Source organism: Gopherus evgoodei, chromosome 6, assembly GCF_007399415.2.
Source record: "Gopherus evgoodei ecotype Sinaloan lineage chromosome 6, rGopEvg1_v1.p, whole genome shotgun sequence".
In the NCBI taxonomy this organism is placed as follows: Eukaryota; Metazoa; Chordata; order Testudines; family Testudinidae; genus Gopherus; species Gopherus evgoodei.
Genome location: NC_044327.1, coordinates 90851093 through 90873676, shown reverse-complemented (window position 1 = coordinate 90873676; position 22584 = coordinate 90851093). Strand labels below are relative to the sequence as shown.

General features: G+C 42.4%; 1 protein-coding gene across 2 annotated transcripts in view; it reads left to right on the top strand.

Annotated features, from left to right (window-relative positions):
• Nucleotides 1-22584, top strand: part of AP3B1 (adaptor related protein complex 3 subunit beta 1) — a 312676-nt gene that overhangs the window by 79180 nt on the left and 210912 nt on the right. For both annotated transcript variants that reach the window (XM_030566153.1, XM_030566152.1), the window contains exon 7: nt 12820-13002. In XM_030566153.1, coding sequence (XP_030422013.1) covers nt 12820-13002 — 183 coding nt within the window. The remainder of the gene's footprint in view (nt 1-12819; nt 13003-22584) is intronic.

Below are 22584 nucleotides of genomic sequence, written 5' to 3'. Positions count from 1 at the left end.
GGCCTGTTCACTGAGCAAACTGACTCTCGCCTGCGTACTCTGAAAGACACAAGGAACACCATAAAATCCTTGGGCATGCATACCCCAGGCACACAAAGAAAGCCATTTAAGCCTCAGCCCCTGAAACAGGGCCCCTTCCCGCCCAGACCTAGGCAGGACTTCTCCTGTAGGAGAAGTAGGTAACCCCAGCATAGACCATCATGCCCTCCTTCAGGACAGAGCCAGGGCCAATCCAAGCCTCCTCCAGTGCTCTAAGCACCCATTTTGAAGGTGCGCTCGAGGACAGACTACCAGTGCAAAACCTGGCCAGCTATCCCTTCCTGAACCGACTATCCCGTTTGTACCTTGCCTGGTCCCTTATTACATTGGACCGTTGGGTCCTTCGCACAATAGAGGCGGGATATTCTATGCACTTCTGGTCTACACCCTCCCTGTCCACCCCTCCCATCCCTCTTCAGGGACCTCTGTCACGAGCCACTTCTCATCCAGGAGGTACAGACACTCCTCGCCCTAGGAGCAGTGGAGGAAGTGCCTCAAGAGCTTCGGGACATGGGTTTCTACTCACGCTATTTCGTCGTTTCCAAGGCAAAAGGAGGCTTAAGGCCTATTCTGGATCTCAGGGAGCTCAACAAACACATAGTCAATCTGAAGTAATGCATGGTCTCCCTGGCCTCGATCATCCCCTCTCTGGACTTGGGAGACTGGTATGCTGCCCTCAATATGAAAGACGCCTACTTTCACATCTCAATCACCCCATCCCACAGACGTTTTCTCCAGTTCATGGTGCACAAGATGCACTACCAGTTCACAGCCCTCCCATTTGGCTTGTGCACAGACCCTCGTGTTTTCACCAAGTGCATGGTGGTCGTGGCAGCTTTTCTTCACTGTCAATGTTCGTGTTCCCATACCTCGACGACTGGCTTATTCAGGGTTGGTCTCACCAGCAAGTCCAGTCTCAGGTGTGGTTAGTCATAGACATGTTCAATCGCTTGGGCATCATGCTGAACGCCAGCAAGTCCGTACCATCACCGACACAGAAGATAGAGTTTATCGGACCAGTCTTAGATGCGACCCATGCTCGGGCTTTCCTCCCAGAGGCCTGGCATCTAGCTCTAACAAACATAAACACCAACCTTTGCAGGTTCGCCACCACCACAGTGAGGCAGTCTCTCAAGCTGCTGGGTCACATGGCATCCTGCACCTACGTAGTGCAACACGCCAGACTACCACAGCCATATTTTATCTGAACAAACAAGCATACTCTGTCACAAAGCCCTTCTTCTGTGGAAATTGTGTTTAGCCCACTCCATCACTCTCCAAGCTTTGTACCTGCTGGGTGTTCAGAACATGCTGGCGGAAAGCTTGAGCAGACGCTTCCTCACGCATGAATGGTCGATTCTCCCGGACATCATCTACTTGATCTTCCGTATCTGGGGGTTTCCCCATATTGACGTGTTCGCTTTGCAGACCAACAGGAAGTGCCCAGCCTTCTGCTCCTTCAGGGGTCACAGTCCGGGATCGATCGCGGATGCTTTCCTGATCTTGTGCTCAGGCCAGCTATTCTATGCTTTTCCGCCGTTTCTGCTGATCCACAAAGTACTTCTCAAGGTCTGCAGGGACAGAGCGGATGTTATACTGGTGGCCCCTGCCTGAGCCCACCAGTGCTGGTATCCCACCCTGTTGGATCTATTGATAGGGCGCCCCAACATCTTCCTCTGTCCCGATCTCATCTCGCAGAACCACAGTCATCTCCTATACCCGGACCTCAAGGTTCACCTTGTGGCCATTTCAGCGTTCCATCTAGGAGCAGCGGGATGCTCAGTGTTCGCACACCTGGTCGTGCGGCGCTTCCTGAAAGGTTTGGAAAAGATCCATCCCTCGACGAAACGTCCCGTGCTGGCCTGGGACCTGAACTTGGTTCTTTCCTGTCTGATAGGTCCTTCGTTCGAGCCACTGGCTTCCTGTTCACCCCTCTACCTTTCCTGAAGGTCTCCTTCCTAGTGGCCATTACTTTAGCATGCTGGATTTCCGAGCTTTGAGCACTCACATGTGAACCACCTTATACCATCTTCCACAAGGATAAAGTTCAGCTGAGGCCTCACCTAGCCTTCCTACCAAAAGTGGTATCTCGTTTCCATGTAAGCCAGGACATTTTCCTGCGGGTTTTCTACCTGAAACTGCATGCCAACCTTCGAGAGCAGCGTCTTCATTCACTGGATGTTAGAAGAGCCCTCGCCTTCTATATAAACCGCACAAGGTCATTCTGTAGGATGACCCAGCTGTTCGTCGCCATCGCGGAATGGATGAAGGGCACTCCGGTCTCTGCCCATCGGATATCTTCATGGATTATCGCATGTATCTGTACCTGCTAAAATCTGGCGAAAGAAATCCCTCCGCCTGCTGTTATGGTTCACTCCACAAGGGCTCAGGCATGGTCTATGGCCTTTCTGGCAAATATGCCCTTTCGGGACATCTGCAGGGCTGCCACATGGGCCTCAGTGCATACCTTCACGTTGCACTACGCCATAGTCCAGCAATCCCGCCATGATGCGGCCTTCGACAGGGCTGTTCTTCAGTCCGCACTACCTTGACTGCGACCCTACCTCCGAGGTAGGGCTTGGGAGTCACCTAACTGGAATTGATATGAGCAAGCACTTGAAGGAAAAAAAAAAGGTTACTCACCTTTTTGTAACTGTTGTTCTTTGAGATGTGTTACTCATATCTATTCCATTCCCCGCCACCTTCCCCTCTGTCAGAGTAGCCAGCAGGAAGGAACTGAATGGCTGGGTATTATATAGAGCGCCATATCGACACCACTCCAGGGGGCTCCACAGCCAGCCCAACAGGTAGCTGCTAGGGAAAAGTTTTCCGACTTCTGTGCACGTGGTGCGTGCACACACCGAGCTGGAATAGATATGAGCAACACATCTCGAAGAACAACAGGTACAAAAAGGTGAGTAACTGTTTTTTCCCAAAAAGAATGCAGTGTTAAATCCACTTCTTGCCTTCTCTCTCTTAAAACTGGTTTTGCGTGTGGAAATTCCTCAGATTTGTGGTCTGACCTTGCTTAGAGAAGCACCCACCTCTTAAACAGTCTTTTAAACAGCTGAGGCTGGGGGGGATTAAAGGTTCCAGTCTTCCCCCACTCCCCCGGTCAGGCTTGTTGAGTGTCTTTTAATGTCAGTGGCCTTATTGTTCCAGTAGGGGACAGTCAGTTAACAATGTTAACTTTCTCATTGTTAATCCTCTTCGAAGTGTTCCACACCTCCAACATGATTAGGAAAGTGTCTAGAATAGACTGGCCTTGTCAGAACTAGGCTGTTTTTCAACACCAACAGGATCTCTCAAGCCAACATAGGGGTTGCAATACAAACTGAAGGTCACAATGAAGGTTACTATCAGAAGCAGTGTTCACGTTACAAAATGAAATTCATAATTTGAGAGAGACATATGTCTAGTCTGTCACAAAAATGGTCTAAACATGGTTAAATAGTTGTGGGCTGTAGCCCATGAAAGCTTATGCTCAAATAAATTTTTTAGTTTCTAAGGTGCCACAAGTACTCCTGTTCTTCTTTTAGCTGATTTCATGTTTCTGAAATGTATTAATTATCTGTGCGTGTATGCTCATGACTTTCAGGCACTCCCTGTATACGAGAAGTCAGGGAAGGCACTACTGATGACAGATTCTTGTTTTGGCTACGCTGGTGTAAATGAGAGCAACTCCATTTAAGTTATTTACCCTCAGGGTAAATCAAGCGTAGAGAAGTATCAGGCCCTTCATTTTGTAACTCATCTTTTTAGGACTTAAAATCTTTCCCAGTGTCTTGCTCCTACAGAGTATAATAATCTTTTTGCCCTAATAATAAGAGTCTTCAGCTAGCACTAGCCTACTCTGAATGTTTACGAACATTACTGCTTTCTTGTGGCATGAAGATTTACTCCTAAAACTGACTTTTTGAAAAAATAAAACACTTAACTACCATAATTGTTTCTTACACAAGTGAACACTAAGAGTTGCTTTTTAAGACTGCATGACTACTGTATAAAACACAGGCTCTTGAAGTTAAATCTTTAAGATTTAAAATTGATCCTAATAATTGGTGATGGTTATGTGATGAGAATACTTGAGCTTTTAAACCAGAGCAGTACCTTTGGGAGTAAGGAGGATGGAAAGACTAGCTCTACTTTTTAGTAAATATCTGTTAAGTACGTTAGTGTTCAGTGCCAGCATGTGTGGGTAAGCCAGTGTTTTCATAAGTTATTGATTTAATGTTGGTGAAAGCTGCACCACTGTGAAAAAATTACTGAGTTTGTGCAGATGTTTTATTGTGATAGATCTATTATCCAGCTATTAGAAGATAAATGACTCATCTTTCCCAGTTTCCATGCCTCCAGAAAATTGAAATAAGAAGGGGAATATCATTTGGGCTGTATGATTAGGGCAGGTGGGATGGCCATTAATTTTGAGAGAGAGAAATCTTGGCAGGCATAGGCCAGTGCAACATATTATCAATCAAACCTCGATGCATTTCTTCGGATGACCCAGCACTCTTAGGTTTTTGCAGCGTTAATTAGAATTCATGACAAAATAGATGCAAGGAAACGTTTTGTACCCTTCATAATTTTATAGAAAATTTATTGTTATTAGAGGAACCATTTGCTTAGTGTGATTTTTTTCATTACCAGCTTGTCAACTAGCATAGATAATCTGGGGAAAATATGAACTCCATAGATTGGGTGTCACTTTTGTTGATGGTTCATGTAGTTTACCTTGGAGCGCAGCCAATGGCTGAAGTCCATAGCAACAGGACAGAAAAACATGGCAACCAGTGAAAGACAAATGAACCATGTTTATTGCTTTAATATAAAAAATACATAAATGGAAAGCTGCATTTGAATTTGACGAGCTCATTGCTAGTTTTGTTGGAGTGATTTATTTTTTCTCCTTATACATAAAAGCTGCTATTGACACAGTGAGATGGAAATTAACTGACTGATTTTTGGAAATCAATATTTTTTGGTTTTAAATTCTGAGTGGATCATTTTGTTTTAATTCTAAATGTTTTTATAGAATATTGATGCTTTAATAAACTAAGATTATCAGCTATGCCTCTGATGTTTAGCCATACAGGAGGGTCATACTTTAGGGGAAATAGGTAGAGCTAACTAGAGAATGGTCCTTTTATTAGGGAAAAGTTAGAAAATTTGGGTATTCTTTTTTCTCTTGCTGTCTCTAAACTTTGTGTTCTAAATCCTCCATTCTTGTCTCTTGTACTAAAACCTTGGTTTTGGAAAATGGAGAGAATAAAAAAAATCAAGTTAATCTACTATTTTCTTAAGTAGTAGTATGCACATTACAGTAAGTGTTATGCAAACCAACTCAAATAATTGGTTCACGAGCTGTAAATATGACAAAATATCTGCTGACCTCAGCATATTCTTTGCATTTAATGGTACACAATGAAGTTCTTACAGTGCTTTGCTTTTAAAAAAAATCAAACCCCAAAGTCCTGTGCTCTGTTATGGAGGTATCAGGAACATGAATGACTAGAGTATGACATTATATGTGAAAGAAAATGTACAATCAAATGAAGTAAAAGTCTTAAATGAATCCACATGTACCATAGAATCTCTATGGATAGTAATTCCATGCCCTAATAAGAATATAACAGTAGGGATCCATTATTGACCACCTGACCAGAACAGGGATAGTGACGATGAAATACTAAGGGAGATTAGAGAAGCTATCAAAATAAAGAACTCGATAATAGTGGGGGATTTCGATTATCCCCATATTGACTGGGTACATGTCACCTCAGGACAAAATGCAGAGACAAAATTTCTCAATACTTTAAATAACTGCTTTTTGGAGCAGTTGGTACAGGAACCCACAAGGGGAGAGGCAATTCTTGATTTAGTCCTGAGTGGAGTGCAGGATCTTGTCCAAGAGGTAACTCGAACAGGACCACTTGGAAATAGTGACCATAATATAATAACATTTAACAGTTAAGGGGAACTATTCAAAAATGAGGTTAGTTAAACAGAAATTAAAAGGTACAGTGACTAGAGTGAAATCCCTGCAAGCTGCATGGACACTGTTCAAAGACACCATAAAAGAGGCCCAAATGTATACCCCAAATTAAAAAAAATTCAGTAAAAGAACTAAAGAAGAGCCACCATGGCTTAACAACCATGTAAAAGAAGCAGTGAGATAAAAAGGCATCTTTTAAAAAGTGGAAGTCAAATCCTAGTGAGAGAAATAGAAAGGAGCATAAACACTGCCAAATTAAGTGTAAAAATTGAATAAGAAATGCCAAAAAGGAGTGTGAAGACCAACTAGCCAAAAACTCAAACGGGAATAAAATGTTTAAGTACAACCAGCTGGGCCTCCGGACAATCGAGATACAAAAGCAGGGCCGCCCGGGGAGGGGGGGGCGGAGGCGGGGGCAAGAGGGGCAATTTGCCCTGGGCCCCGCAGGGGCCCCTACTAGAGTTGAGCGGGGTCCTTCACTCACTTCGGGGGCCCTGGAAAACTCTTGCGGGTTCCGGGCCCCCAGAGCTGCTTCCGCTCCCAGTCTTCGCCGGCGGGGGCCTTCCGCTCCGGGGCAGAAGGACCCCTCACCAGTGAATTACCGCCGAAGCGGGACCCGCCCCCGAAGTGCAGCCCGGTCTTCGGCGGTAATTCGGCGGTGGGGGGGCCCTTTTGTTCCGGGACCTTCCGCCGAAGTGCCCTAAAGACACCCAGCTGCACTTCGGTGATGGGTCCCGCTTCGACGATAGTTCAGCGGCAGAGAGCCCCAGCCGCGGGTCTTTGGGGCTCTTCAGTGGCGGGTTCCCAAATGGAAGGACCTCCCCCCCCCGCCGCTGAATTACCACCAAAGCGGGGCCCCCCGCCACCGAAGACCCCAGGCCCCTGGAATCCTTTGGGCAGCCCTGTACAAAAGGAGCGCTTAAAGACGATAAAGTCATTGCATAGAAACAAAGTGAATTCTTTGCTTCAGCCTTAATGGCTGAGGATGTTAGGGAGATTACCAAACCTGAGCTGTCCTTTGTAGGTGACAAATCTGAGGAATTGTCACAGATTGAAGTGTCACTAGAGGTGGTTCTGGAATTAATTGATAAACTCAATAGTAACAAGTCACCAGGACTAGATGGCATTCACTCAAGAGTTCTGAAAGAACTCATGTGAAATTGCAGAACTATTAATCAAGGTTGGTAACCTGTCCTTTAAATCGGCTTCTGTACTCAGTGACTGGAAGATAGCTAATGTAACGCCAATATTTAAAAAGGGCTCTAGAGGTGATCCCAGCTATTACAGACTGGTAAATCTAATTTCAGTACCGGGCAAATTAGTTGAAACAATAGTAAAGAATAAAATTGTCAGACACATAGAAAAATGTAAATTGTTGGGCAAAAGTCAATATGGTTTCTGTAAAGGGAAATCATGTCTTACTAATCTATTAGAGTTCTTTGAAGAGGTCAACAAACATGTGGACAAGGGGGATCCAGTGGACATAGTGTACGTAGATTTCCAGAAAGCCTTTGACAAGGTCCCTCACCAAAGGCTCTTACATGAATTAAGTTGTCATGGGATATGAGGGAAGATCCTTTCATGGACTGAGAGCTGGTTAAAAGACAGGGAACAAAGGGTAGGAATAAATGGTAAATTTTCAGACTGGAAAGGGGTAAATAGTCATGTTCCCCAAGGGTCAGTCCTGGGACCAATCCTGTTCAACTTATTCATAAATGATCTTGCGGAAGGGGTAAAAAATGAGGTGGCAAAGTTTGCAGATGATACTAAACTGCTCAAGATAGTTAAGACCGAAGCAAACTGTGAAGAACTTCGGAAAGATCTCACAAAACTAAATGATTGGGTAACTAAATTTCATTTGCCATTTTATATGGATAAATGTAAAGTAATGCACATTTGAAAAAATAACCCCAACTATACATTGTGGCAGAGCTCTGACCTTGTCCCTGTGGGTTCCCTTGCTTCCAGGCGGTTTATGCTAGCTTCAGAGGCTCACTGCAACCCTCCACATAGCCCTTCTCTCTCTAGGGCCAGGGATAGTCTATTGAGCCCCTTTCATCATAAGCCAGCAAGAAGGTTGGTGAGAGAACTCCCACAGTCTCTGTTGCTCCTACAGCCTCATACCAAAACACTTTAGCCTCCTATTCTGACAGGGGCCTGTCTTCCCTTCCCAGGAGGTGTTCCTGTAGTGGTGGGTAGGGGGGAACCCGGGCTGCCCTCTACTCCGGGTTCTGGCCCAGGGACCCTAATGGTAGCAGCTGTTGGCAGCCAACCTTTCACTGCCAGAGTTGCTATATTTCTCTGGGCCACTTCCTCACAGCTCTCCTGCTTCTCCCTTCTTCACCCTTACCTTAGGGCTCCCTTACCAATGACTTGAGGGTGTCTTCATTAATCAGCCCTTCAGCTGCACTTCCTCTCCCCTGACTCTCCTCAGCCTGACTGGAGTGAGCCCTTTTATAGTATCAACAAGGGCCTTAATTAGAGTCTGGTGGTCACATTACCTTAATGGCCTCACCTGACTCTTTGCAAGTTAATTGGAGTCAGGTGTTCTCATTAGCCTGGAACAGCCCCTGATCTGGTCAGTCAGGGAACAGAAAACTCTTAATCCAGTGGCCAGTATATCTGCCTTCTACTACTTTGTTGTACCCAGTTGTCCTGGGTGTATCACAATATACAATATGATGGGGACTAATTTAGCTACAACTAATCAAGAAAGAGATCTTGGAGTCATCATGGATAGTTCTCCGAAGATGTCCACACAGTGTGCAGTGGCAGTCAAAAAAGCAAACAGGATGTTTTTAAGTATCATTAAAAAAGGGATAGAGAATAAGACTGAGAATATCTTACTGCCCGTATATAAATCCATGGTATGCCCACATCTTGAATACTGTGTACAGATATGGCCGCCTCATCTCAAAAAAGATATACTGGCATTAGAAAAAGTTCAGAAAAGGGCAACTAAAATGATTAGGGGTTTGGAACAGGTCCCATATGAGGAGAGATTAGAGGCTAGGACTTTTCAGCTTGGAAAAGAGGAGACTAAGAGGGCATATGATAGAGAGTATATAAAATCATGAGTGGTGTGGAGAAAGTGAATGAGGAAAAGTTATTTACTTGTTGCCATAATATAGGAACTAGGGGCCACCAAATGAAATTAATGGGCAGCAGGTTTAAAACAAATAAAAGGAAGTTCTCCACATAGTGCACAGTCAACCTGTAGAACTCCTTGCCTGAGGAGGTGAAGGCTAGGACTATAACAGAGTTTAAAAGAGAGCTAGATAGATTCATGGAGGTTAAGTCCATTAATGGCTATTAGCCAGGATGGGTAAGGAATGGTGTCCCTGGTCTCTGTTTGTAAGAGGGTGGAGATGGATGGCAGGAGAGAGCTCACTTGATCATTGCCTGTTAGGTTCACTCCCTCTGGGGCACCTGGCATTGGCCACTGTCGGTAGACAGGATACTGGGCTGGATGGACCTTTGGTTGGACCCAGTATGGCTGTTCTTATGTTCTTATAGTCCAGGGGTGCCCAACCCATGGCTCTGGAGCAACATGCGTCTCTTCAGAAGTTAATATGTGGTTCCTTGAATAGGCACTGACTCCAGGGCTGGAGCTACAGGTGCCAACTTTCCAATGTGCCAGGGGATTCTCACTGCTCAACCACTGGCTCTGTCACAGGCCCTGCCCCCACTCCACCTCTTCCTGCCCCCACCCCTGAGCCTGCTGTGCCCTCGTGCCCCCCACTCCCAACCAGCCTCCTGCATGCCACAAAACAGCTGATGGGGAGGGAGCGGGAGGTGCTGATTGGCGGGGCTGGGAGGGGTAGGAAGCTCTGGGAGCAGAGGCGTGGGGCTGATGGGGTGCTGCTGACACATTACTGTAGCTCTTTGGAAATATACATCTGTAAATTTTGGCTCCTTCTCAGGCTTAGGTTGGCCCCCCCGGTATATAATTTTCTTTGCATCTAATAGAACAAAAATGCATGTTTCAAAAGTATTTATTTAAAAAAAAGTAAAATTCCTATGCCCATTATATTAGATCCTGCAAAAGGCCCTGAGTGCATTAAAGCCAGGGCTTCCGGAGGCGGGGGGGCAAGTGGGGCAATTTGCCCCAGGCCCCAAGCCCCGCAGGGGCCAGCCACTCTGGGTTTTCGGCAGCACTTCGGCAGTGGGTCCTTCAGTGTAGCGGAAGACTCGGAGTGAGTGAAGGACCCGCCGCTGAAGTGCTGCCAAAGTCTCGGAGCACTGCCCGATGAGTGCAAGCGCCGCAAGCTGCGGGGGGCGGGGGGGGAGCCACGATTGGTGGCACTTAGGCTGCTCTACCGCCGCTGCTTCATTCTTTGGTGGCAATTCAGTGGTGGGTCCTTCCTGCTGCTGAATTGCCTTCGAAGACCTAGCCTTGCCCCAGGTCCCCTAAATCCTTTGGGCGGCCCTGATTTAAAGCTGCTATGAATCTAGTGCAGAGTGGATGTACAGATGGACCACTGAGTCTGTAGTTGTGCAGGTAAAGTGGCCAGCAACTCCTGAGTTCTCAGAACACATCACCTTTCAGTAAAGTGCAAAGGAGTTGATGAGTGATCAACCTTTCTGCAAATCCAGCTGCTTATTTTGAGCCGAAATGTGAATTTAGGAACTTCACTTCAGGTACCATTCTTAAAATTTTTGGTCAACATTTTAAAGAAACCTCTCTGTATTTAAACTACATCTAAATCTACAATAGTTTGTTGCCATCTCAGTTTTCAAACTAAGCGTAATATTTGAATATGCTGAGGTACATCCTAGTAGTTTTAATACCAGTATAACACAAGGTTATTTAGTAGTTCTAACCACCAAATAAATAGAAATGCATTTAATGACATGAATAATTACCTAAGTTGTCTATTATATCTATGCAATAATAAAGATTAATATAACAAAACTAAAAATACTGAAAACACAAAGTTACCTTTCTATATGTGATATAATAATGTTCTATTTTCTGTTGCAAGTATAATGCATTTTTATTTAGTTCTTGCAAATAAGGAATTCATTGTTCTCTGGAATGCATTGCATATCCAGTAGGTACCAGCACATGGGCAGGGTTTGGGACAATAAATGCAACTTTATGGTTAGATTTATTAGTAATTCATAAAATTCCCACAGGACTTGAAACTTCTTTAGCGTAATGTCAAGACTATATTTTGAGATGTTTTCTTTCAGTTGTAGTGTTGGGCGCATACTAATTACCCAAATGTAGAGAAAAAAATGTAGCATATGAATATCATTATATTTAATATTTCTCAAGAAGTGCCATTTCAATAAACTATATTTCTATTTAATTGCTTACTTTAAGTCATTGGGGAAATTTTAGAAGATGAAATGCAAATCCCCAGCACTCAGATAGAATGACATTATATGCTGCCAGAAAGCTGGATTGCAGGCATGCTAACTGCATACATATCAGTTGCTTCATATAGAAGTTTTATCATGTTAGATGTTTTGCTTAACATGTTCCTTGACACAAAGCAAATCTTATTTAAAACAATTAGGAAAGGAAGAATAGTAATTCTTGACACACTGACAAGTGCTTCTGCTGTGTGTAACTGATTTCCTGGAGGCAACTTAAGTATTTACTGTATAGTGTTTGCTGTTGTGTCTTTTATTATTGAAGGTGATTATACCAATAGCTTTCTGTAGCAGAGTAGTAGACTAGAGGAGTCCAAAGTCTCAAACTAAAGTTACTACAAATTTATTTGATTTGGAGCTTAGAATTCCTTTGTTTAAAATTTCAAAAATTGTGTTGTGGAATTCATATGTTGGTTGTCTTTGAAGCTTGATGTCTTTCATGAAGTGACTTGCTGCCATTATTTCAAGGATTCCCCACAAAAGTTTTCCTCCATAGCACTTGAGAAACCTCAGGCAGACGGAACCATGTGTTTGCAGATAATAGGTCTCTAGAATCTGTTCATTTTGTTTTTTCTTGAAAGCAAAATTACTTTCATAACCGAGGAAAGAGGAAAACTTATGTGACAAGGACATTTTTTATTGTATACATCCTGAAAATATTTATACTATGTTCCAAAAAATATACTGACTGTGCTGGTGGCATAAACTTTCAACTTGTGCACCTTTGAAATTGGAGGGGGGTGGGGGGGCAAACAACTTGTAGAAAAGTCTGGATGGATTCTGCGAAAATCCTCTGAGAAAATTGCTGAAAATATCTAACACACTCGAAAGGCTTAAATTTGCTCTTTAGAAGTAATTTTATGAACCCCAGGGATTCTGGCAGTGATTGTTTAGCAGTCAAGAGAGGTTGTTGGCGCCATTATGTCAGAAATCACCCCACTTCCTCCTCCAATTTGATCATGGAATGTTAATAAGTGCACAACGCTATTTTGTACTTGTACTTACCATTAACTTGCAGATGTGAAGTAAGTCTTGCATCTGATAAATTCTTTGCGAAACCATAAATTACCACCCCTATCCCCTGAAAAAGCTCAAAACAAACAACTGGTTTTGCCTGCACTTTATGTACTAGGGTTGAGATTAAATATGTAATAGAAAGTTTGTCTGTTTTGTTTGACAAAAGGACATATTCTGCCAAATATACTGATTAATGCAGTTATTCGAATCCATTTTAAAATAAGACTTCACTTGTGTGAGTAGAGGGGGAGTCTCTTTTTCTGGCTACTATCTTTTTGCATAATAGGCATGCTTTAAAGTACTGAATTGTCAATATTAGTTCTAAGTACTCACATATGGATCATCTGTGGAGAGAATCACTGACTTGTTTTTACAATTTTGTTTTCTAGCTGGTAGCTGGGAGTGTGGTTATGGCATTTGAAGAAGTGTGCCCGGATAGAATAGATCTGATTCACAAGAACTATCGAAAGCTGTGTAATTTGTTGGTTGATGTGGAGGAGTGGGGGCAAGTTGTTATTATCCACATGCTAACTCGATATGCACGTACACAATTCGTGAGTCCTTGGAAGGAGGTAAGTTTGTCTCTTTTTAGTTCTCAACAGCTTGACAACAGAAATACTTCAGATTGTGTTGCCGTTCATGAAAATGTGTAGTTTCACCTTCATGAAGTAGATACTAGTTCTTTTAATAATATATTAAAATATATATATTTATTTTAAATCTTCAGTTAATATTTTATTTTCTTTTTCTTTTATTTTGGGGGTGGGGAGTAGCATGAGAAATCTTCCTTCCAAGCTGTAAACACGTGCCTTCCTTCTGTGCTCAGGGTGTTGCTGAGTGGGGGGTGGGTGTTCCCAATAGTTTAGCACTCTTCTGACAGTTGTGGGACTCTGATTATAATAGTTCCACTCTCTACACTTTATGGAAATGTTGATATTAAGAGTTAGAAAACCAGTTTTTCAAAATCTATGTTAGGAGTTTCGTCGTTCAGCTTTCATTGCCTGTCATAGCTTTCATTACTGAAGGGTTCTTCCCTTATCTTGTGCAGAGTCCTCTTAGCCCTTTCAAACTGTGTTTGTGTAGATGTCAGTGCAGCGAACAATATCAACATTTTGACACAGTATATACTATGCTGATGGGTTATGTACATACCTATGTTTTGAAATAAGACAGGTGTTAGTTAAGCACAATAACTTTAGATATCTAAAACTCTTTATGCAAATGTAAACCTGGAGTACCATTAGTATGCTGTATTTTTTTCTTGCTGTAATACTGGCAACTGTCTACTTTTGTCCTTACGTTAATAAAAGGAGGTGTCCATATTTTACTGCTATTTAAAAACAAAAAAGTAATGTGCTCCAGCAATTAGTGATTCATATAACACCCATTTCAATTGGACTTTACTTCTGAAGAATAATTAAATAAAATTAAGTACTTTTGAAAAGAACATCAGAAAACATTTTTTTAAAATAAGAGCTGTTCGGCAGTAGTAATACTGTAGTAGTTTATTGTATGAAATCATTGAGTTACAGAACTTTAAATAACATTTCACTGTATGCGTCTTTATAACCTTTGAGTTAATTTCGTACTCGTTTATAGTGTTGGTTTTGAGATTGGCAGAGTACAGTTAGGTACTTGTCAGTTACTTTCATCTTCTACATTGTCACTGTGAAAGTACCTAGTGGGCATAGTAAATTATATATTTTCATAGTGATAAAGTAGAAGATGAAAGTACCTGACAAAAGTATCTCTCAACCAGTGCTATAAAATAATACGAAATTAACTCAACTTTATAAAGATATACAGGTGTTTATACAGAGGTGTCCCGATATAGATAGACCACCTTGCCACCTATATTGCCTATGCTATATTTTCTACTGTATTTGTCTAGATCTAAATGTTTCTACCAGAGTTCTGCTGATACACCTAAATATACACATGCAGGCACCTTAGATATTTCAGTCATAAATATTAATTTATTAGACGGCCTATTCTTTTAAACTTGTGGTTTTGTGAGCGAGAGAGATGAGACCATCAACTTGATTCTCACACGTGACTTATAGCTAGGATTTGATCCTTTTGTCGGTATTGGGAGCTAAAGTGCTATTGTATATAACACATTTTTCCATGTAGACCAGGTATGTTTCATCCCATGTGTCTATATAGTCAGAATACGACACATACAAAAGGTATAGAAAGAGACACTGTAAGCTCTTTGGAGCAGGGATTATCTTTTTGTTCTGTGTTTGTATAGTACTATGCACAGTGGGTCCTAATCCCTGTTTGGGGCTCTAGGTGCTATGATAATACAAATAATAATAAAAATTCTTCTGCATATGAGTTTTATGATAGCTAGTGTGTTTTACTTCCCTTTCAATTGTTTAAACACACATAGTAGCTTTAGAAGAATAGAATTGCATAGAAAAATATAACCTTAATTTGAATATGAGATAAACATACAGAAACATAGAGTACAGCCTGAGGCTCATCCCTCACTATGTTGTTTATTGCAACTGCCTAGGTTTTTTTAACTTATGTTATGTAATAACTGTTGTTCAGAAGTCTTCTGATACTGTAGAACTGCTAACAGCACTATTTAGTTAATATCTTTAGATAAGCAGTTTTTAACCATATTTAGCAGGCTGATAGGTCTGACTGCACCTGCTTTGCTGGTAGGGAGAAGAGGAAATAGGGAGGAACTCATTGAGAATTTGAAAGTAGAAGGCAGCTTGGGTGAAAGTGATCATGAAATCATAGAGTTTGCAATTCTAAGGAAGGGTAGAAGGGAGTACAACAAAATAGAGACAATGGATTTCAGAAGGCGGATTTCGGTAAGCTCAGAGAGCTGATAGGTAAGGTCCCATGGGAATCAAGACTGAGGGGAAAAACAACTGAGGAGAGTTGGCAGTTTTTCAAAGGGACACTATTAAGAGCCCAAAAGCAAGCTATTCCGATGGGTAGGAAAGATAGACAATGTGGCAAAAGACCACCTTGGCTTACCATGAGATCTTGCATGACCTGCAACATAAAAAGGAGTCATATAAAAATGGAAACTAGGTCAGATTACAAAGGATGAATATAGGCAAATAACACAGGAATGCAGAGGCAAGATTAGAAAGGCAAAGGCACAAAATGAGCTCAAACTAGCTATGGGAATAAAGGGAAACAAGGAGACTTTTTATCAATACATTAGAAGCAAGAGGAAGACCAAGGACAGGATAGGTCCACTGCTCAGTGAGGAGGGAGAAACAGTAACAGGAAATTGGAAATGGCAGAGATGCTTAATGACTTCTTTGTTTCGGTCTTCCCTGAGAAGTCTGAAGGAATGTCTAACATAGTGAATGCTTATGGGATGAGGGTAGGTTTAGAAGATAAAATAAAAAAAGAGCAAGTAAAAAATCTCTTAGAAAAGTTAGATGCCTGCAAGTCACCAGGGCCTGATGAAATGCATCCTAGAATACTCAAGGAGTTAATAGAGGAGGTATCTGAGCCTCTATCTATTATCTTTGGAAAGTCATGGGAGACAGGAGAGATTCCAGAAGACTGGAAAAGGGCAAATATAGTGCCTATCTATAAAAAGGGAAATAAAAACAACCCAGGAAACTACAGACTAGTTAGTTTAACTTCTGTGACAGGGAAGATAATGGAGCAAGTAATTAAAGAAATCATCTGCAAACACTTGGAAAGTGGTAAGGTGATAGGGAATAGCCAGCATGGATTTGTAAAGAACAAATCGTGTCAAACCAATCTGATAGTTTTCTTTGATAGGATAACGAGTCTTGTGGATAAGGGAGAAGCGGTGAATGTGGTATACCTAGACTTTAGTAAGGCATTTGATAAGGTCTTGCATGATATCCTTATGAATAAACTAGGCAAATACAATTTAGATGGGGTTACTATAAGGTGGGTGCATAACTGGCTGGATAACCATACTCAGAGATCATAGTATCAGAGGGTAGCCGTGTTAGTCTGGATCTGTAAAAGCAGCAAAGAATCCTGTGGCACCTTATAGACTAACAGACGTTTTGGAGCATGAGCTTTCGTGGGTGAATACCCACTTCCTCAGATGCATCTGAGGAAGTGGGTATTCACCCACGAAAGCTCATGCTCCAAAACGTCTGTTAGTCTATAAGGTGCCACAGGATTCTCAGAGATCATAGTAACCCCATCTAAATTGTATTTGCCTAGTTTATTCATAAGGATATCATGCAAGACCTTATCAAATGCCTTACTAAAGTCTAGGTATACCACATTCACCGCTTCTCCCTTATCCACAAGACTCGTTATCCTATCAAAGAAAACTATCAGATTGGTTTGACACGATTTGTTCTTTACAAATCCATGCTGGCTATTCCCTATCACCTTACCACTTTCCAAGTGTTTGCAGATGATTTCTTTAATTAATGGCTTCCAATCCTACTGGAAAGGTATAACAAGTAGGGTTCCGCAGGGGTCTGTTTTGGGACCGGCTCTGTTCAATATTTTCGACAACGACTTAGATATTGGCATAGAATGTTGGTGAGTTTAAAAAAAACAAAAAAACCTTTCAGTTAAACTCTTCTCCTTTTCCCATAACTCAAATTGCTGAAGAGGTTTTCCTCCAACTTTGCAAAAGTATTCACTTCTGGGTTATTCAGACAGAGCTTGATCTTGCTCCATATAAGTCCACGAGACTTTTGCCATTTATTTCAATGGGAGCGGGATCACACCTATCGTGTAGGTAATGAGGATCACATAAACACAGCATAGGAAGGTTGATCTCAGAACTAGAATTCTTGAACAAATGAACAAAGTGTTACAATGGAAGTTTGTACGTAACATTATCTCATAGCTTTTGCTATCTGCTAAAGTGTAGCTCTGAATATTTAAATGTACTACACTAATGGAATTCCCTGTTAATGTAAATGTCATTGCTTGATATGACAAATATTTAGTATTGCAATTTTATATGTTCAGTTGACTATGCTGTTTATTTTCTAAAACGTGTTTGACTGTAGTAGTTTTTACAAAGGATGCTCTTTAGTTTATATGGAGATTCAACTATTCTCACACTTTTTTTTAAGCAATTTAATAAATCTTCTTTAGCTAGAGTGAGTTTGACTCAGCCTGCAGTAATTAAATTGCTTTTATTAAATAGTTTGTCATTTTTAGCTTGCTTACTCCTTCTGATCTTTGAAAGATGATCTGAAAATGGGGGGGAAAAACCCACTTGCATGCCCTAGTTTTTACCCTTCAAAGTATCAGGGTGGTTGAGACTTCATACTCTTTTTGTTTATTGGAGATTTTCTTGATGGACTTAGCTAGGTGAATCAAAAGCTATCGTGAGATTTCTCATCCTACTGTAGAAGGGGTGGCATATTAAATCCTTAATAAAGATGGCATGTGTGTCAAGTGTTTTAGATAAACGTGTTAACTAAGGAGGAAAAAACAAAGGGAAAAATAACCCCAGAAGTAACTTTAAATAGGCTGAATAAAATTGACTTTTCCTTGAGTTTGCTTTCAGTTGCATTTAAGTCTGTGTGTGTTTCTCATATTGGGGTTTAAGAGAACTGGGTTTCCACGTGATTTGAAGGAGCAGGTAAATCCATTTTCTACTGAAGTATGCAGGAATTCAGCTTTGAATATTTTTCAGGTATACAACACTTCAATAACCCTGCCTGCTTGTAACATATCTAGACTTGATAAAATTGCCCTTGCCTGTCCTGATTAGCACCATTTCAGAAACCTTGGTTAAAACATTTTGTTCTTCAGCCCGGTGTCTTCCGCAGTTCTGGACATCTAGGGCTGCTTTCCTCTCTCTGCAGCTTCACGGAGGTGAATCAGCATTTTGGCACCCTGTTTGCCCTCTGTGCTCCTGCTTGCTGCGGCAGCAGACAGAGGCAGTTTCTGTTGCTCCCACCCGTATTCTTTCTGTTTTATCTTTTTCTGCCCAGATTTTGGGCAGTGGAATGCAGTTCCTTCCTCTTGAGTGTTCTTCCTCCTTCCTGGATTGATTAACTTCTTGAGAGTTTAACCCAACCTCAGCCTCTGCTGCAGCATCTCCCTGCCAACTCCTCTGCTCCTATATGGGCAGGGTAGCTGAGAAAGCACTAGGTTAACAATCCAACCTGCTCTCTATTTGTGAGAGAGCCTTCCCAGGCTTGGCATGTGGCCAGTTGTGCCCAGTCTTTACCCAGGCAACTAATCCTAATGCTGGTCCTGGGGCTATGAGGCTGATAGGCAAGTGGAGATCCTCTACCCACCATGGCAGTTGCAACTCCACTAGGGGGAAAGCTGGACTAGTGCAGAGCAGGAAGAGGCTCCAGAAGTGAAGAGGACCCTAACTTCTTGATTCAGGAGGTAAGTCCCAGGCAGAACAAAGATAGGAGGCTTGCAGAGTCTCAGTTCCCCCCACCCAACCACTAAGTCTTAAAGTGGCTCATGAGCATCCTGAGGAAAGAAACAGAGCTTCTAATCAGACTCCCTTGCTCCCTCCCAAGCTGACCAGAAGGGCTCTGACAATGTGATTCAGCTTCTCCGCCAGAAGGATTAGGACCCAACAGGGGAGGATTCTGAGTCAGACCTCTCAAGAGGACTTCAGGCCCTAAAGAAGACAATCCACGAGAGATCTCACCAAAGCTGAAGCAGAGCTTCTGCACTCCCAAAGCATGCTGAAAAAGGTTTAAAAAAATTAAAAAGGCTAAAAAGGGAAAGAAGAAGTCCAGGACACAAGAGTTCTGTTCCCCCTTCCCTTCCTCCAAAGAGGATGGCAAGCTGTCTGGCTCTGAATCCAACAGGACGGGAGCAAAGATAAAGCAACGTTTTTTTTTCCTCTCTAACTTTCAACAAACAAAGCTCTGCAACTGAGATCTTGACAGTGGGTGTTGCTGTAACATCCCTTGCCAGGTATATAGTTATTTCCCTCAAAAGGACATTTCTACCCAAAAGAGCCCTTGGATATAAAAATAGAGGCCACTTTCACAAAGGACTGTGGAGTCTCCTTCACTACCTCCAAGCATTCCTGGCAGCTGCCTGCTTTGCAAGAGTATCTTTGTCTTGGATGGGAGATTTCAAAGCTCTTAAGGAGAGAGGTCATCCTGACTTTGGCTCCACTTTAAAGAAACTCACCCTAGGCAAAAGCATTTGTGGCTGATGCCACAACATATGCAATGAGGTTCTCAGCCCGAACCATGGATTCTAGATCAGTAGCCAAGCACCATCTACAGCTCTGACCTTAGAAGGTGGGTATTCACTCTCAGCAGTTCCAATGCTTGGCCAAGCTCACAGGCTCCTTGCTTTTTGGGGAAAGCTGGAGAAAGTAGTGGCTGACAACGCAGTAAAATGCAAACAGTGGGGAAGGGTAAGACTAAGTGCCATCAGGAGAGAATATAGACTGGCTTGCAGATAGAGGCACTCCTAATCCTCTACAGATGTGTTAGCAAAGGGACAACAGATTCTCCAAGGAAAAACAGTGAAGTTGAAGTTCAGAGGAAAAGACTAGAGGGATCAGCCCTCTGGCCCTTGCTACACCAATCCACTTTATGACAAAGATCGCATAGGCCTCCACCCAGCACTGAAGCTAAGAGGCAGAATTTCCCTTTTGCTGGAGGAATGGCTTTCAAAAACCACAGACAAGTGGGCCAGAGCTTACTCCCTCAAGATGCAGGCTCCACCCTATCCTTTCTTTATCCAAGCGCCCAGTTCCAAGAACCCTATAAACTTGATCCAGAATGAAATCTCATTTTCTGGATATGGGAGTTGATATTGTGTTCCCTCAGAAGAAAGGTTTTCTGGGTTCTGTTCCACCTTTTTCACTGTGCAGAAATGCAGTGGGGTATCCAAGCCATTCTCAACCTCAAAAGGCTTAACAAGTGGATAAAGAAAAAGGTTTGGGTGGAGACCCTGGCTTCTATGGTGTCTTTGCTGTTCTGGAGGGATTCCTTGACTTCAGTAAATCTAGTGGAAAGATATTTCCATATCCTCATCAGACTGTACCACCACAGGCTTCCAAGGTTTGTGTATGACAGGAAACATTATCTGTACCAAACACTTCTGTTTGGCCTGTTATTGGCACCTAGGGTTTTTTAGAAAGATGTTGGCAGTGATAATAGCCAGACTCAGGTTTCTGGGAACCCACCTGTATAGTTTCCTGGATTATATTCTGCTAAAATCTCTGTCATAGTCAGCAGTGTGCAGGGCCATGTCTCAGACTCTCTTCCAGGCACACCTTTTCATCATCAATGGCAAGAAAAATTCCCTGGTTCCATCCACCAGAATAACCTACCTGAGAGCAGAAATAGACACCTCAGTAGCAAAATGTACGTATCATTAGAAAGGTTTGAGAAAATACAGGAATTTATTATCTTGCTTCAGCTGCAAGTGTCCTAATATAGCTCTTTGATTCAAACTGCTAGGACTCCTAGTGTCATGCATAAGGATCACTGCATGGGTACAATCGTGCATCATATGTCTTCAAGCCTTCATAGTAAGGATGTGGAACCATTTCTCAGAATGTGTGAAAGTTCAGTATGGGTTCTAACACAAGTGTTCAACTCCATTCAGTGGTGGTCAGCCCATAATGTCTGCAAAGGGATGCCCATTTGTCTTCGAAATCCTTTAGTCTTCACAATCAGTGCCAGTTTGGCAGGCTAGAGAGCTCACTTGGAGAACCAAACAGCCCAGGGCTTCTGAAGCAAAGAGGAAAAGGCTCACAGCATAAACCTTCTAGAGCTGAGAGTTGTCAAACTAGCTCCGCAAAGGTTCCAAATCACCCTAAGGGGAAGCCACATTCTGGTTCAGTCTGACAATATGACTGTCGTTGCATATCTAAACAAACAAGGGGGAACAAGGGATGCAACTCTATATGCAGAAGCAATGGAAATAATGAGTTAGGTGGAACAGTTCTTCCTTTCCCTTGTAGCGATCCAGATCAGAGTGCATTGAAACCAAAAGGTAGACTGACTAGTAGATGTAGAGTCAACAGCTCTGAGTGGTGCCTGAATCGAAGTTTATCTCAGCATTCAGATATTCAACCTCCTTTCAACTGACCTGTTGATAAATCATACGAATGCAAAGAGGCAAAAATACTTCACAAGGGAGGCAGACCCCAGAGCCAAGAAGAAGATACCTTATTGCACAGTTGGCTGCAGGGCCTGCTTCATGTGCTTCCATCCTTCCTGCTACTTGGAACAGTGGTCCTGAAAATAAAAACAGAACAGGTGATGTTAATTCTTAGAACTCCTTGTTGGCCAAGGAGACTTTGATTCCCAGACCTAATAGAGCTGGAATTACCCACTCCAGCTTTTGTTGAGACAGGACATCCTCTTGCATGGTCCTGTTCTTCATTTGGACCCCAAATAGCTTTGTCTAACAGCCTGACTATTACAAGGAAGTGCTGGAAGGCCTCTTTGTCCTCCATAGTTAAGACATTACTTTTGTCTAGGAGAATATCAACACTAAAAGCATATTTCTCTGTCTGGTCCAGATTCTACAGCTAGTGCCAAGAATCCAGTGCAAATCCTGGAATTCCAGCCATTCTGGATTTCCTCCAAGAAGGCATAGACAGAGGAGGCCTTCAGGCCAGTATAGTTGCACATCAGGTGTCCGCTCTTAGTAGCATATTATTTACAGGATCCTTAGGTTCCCTGACAGACTGTCCACAGCTTGCCAGTCCAACTGACCAGACCAACAGTCAGGGTACTCTTTCCAAAATGGGACCTACTGCTGGTTTTCAGGGTCCTGGCTACCCATTCCTTCAAGCCTTTGACTTCAGTGTCAGCTTTTTATGTATCCATTAAACCATGTTTCTTAGTGGCTGTCAAATTGTGGAGCTGGCAGGCTTATCTGTATGAGAGCTTGACTGTGTTCCATCAGGACAAAGTGGTGCTCAGGATACCTGAATCCTTTCTTCCTAAGGTAAATTCCTCCTTCCACACTTCCCAAGAAGTTGCGCTTCCTTTGTTCTATCCAAAACCACAACGTCCAATGGAAAAGTCATGGGGACACCTATGACTGAATGCACTCCTGTATTTACACCATTTTAGTAATCTTTTACAAAATATGCCTTATTGAGGTGTCATTTGAAAACTAATAACTTGATGGTCAATAATATCATTGTGAAATGCATGTAATAACATTATATGTAAAGTTATGAACATAAACTGAAATTGTCTGAA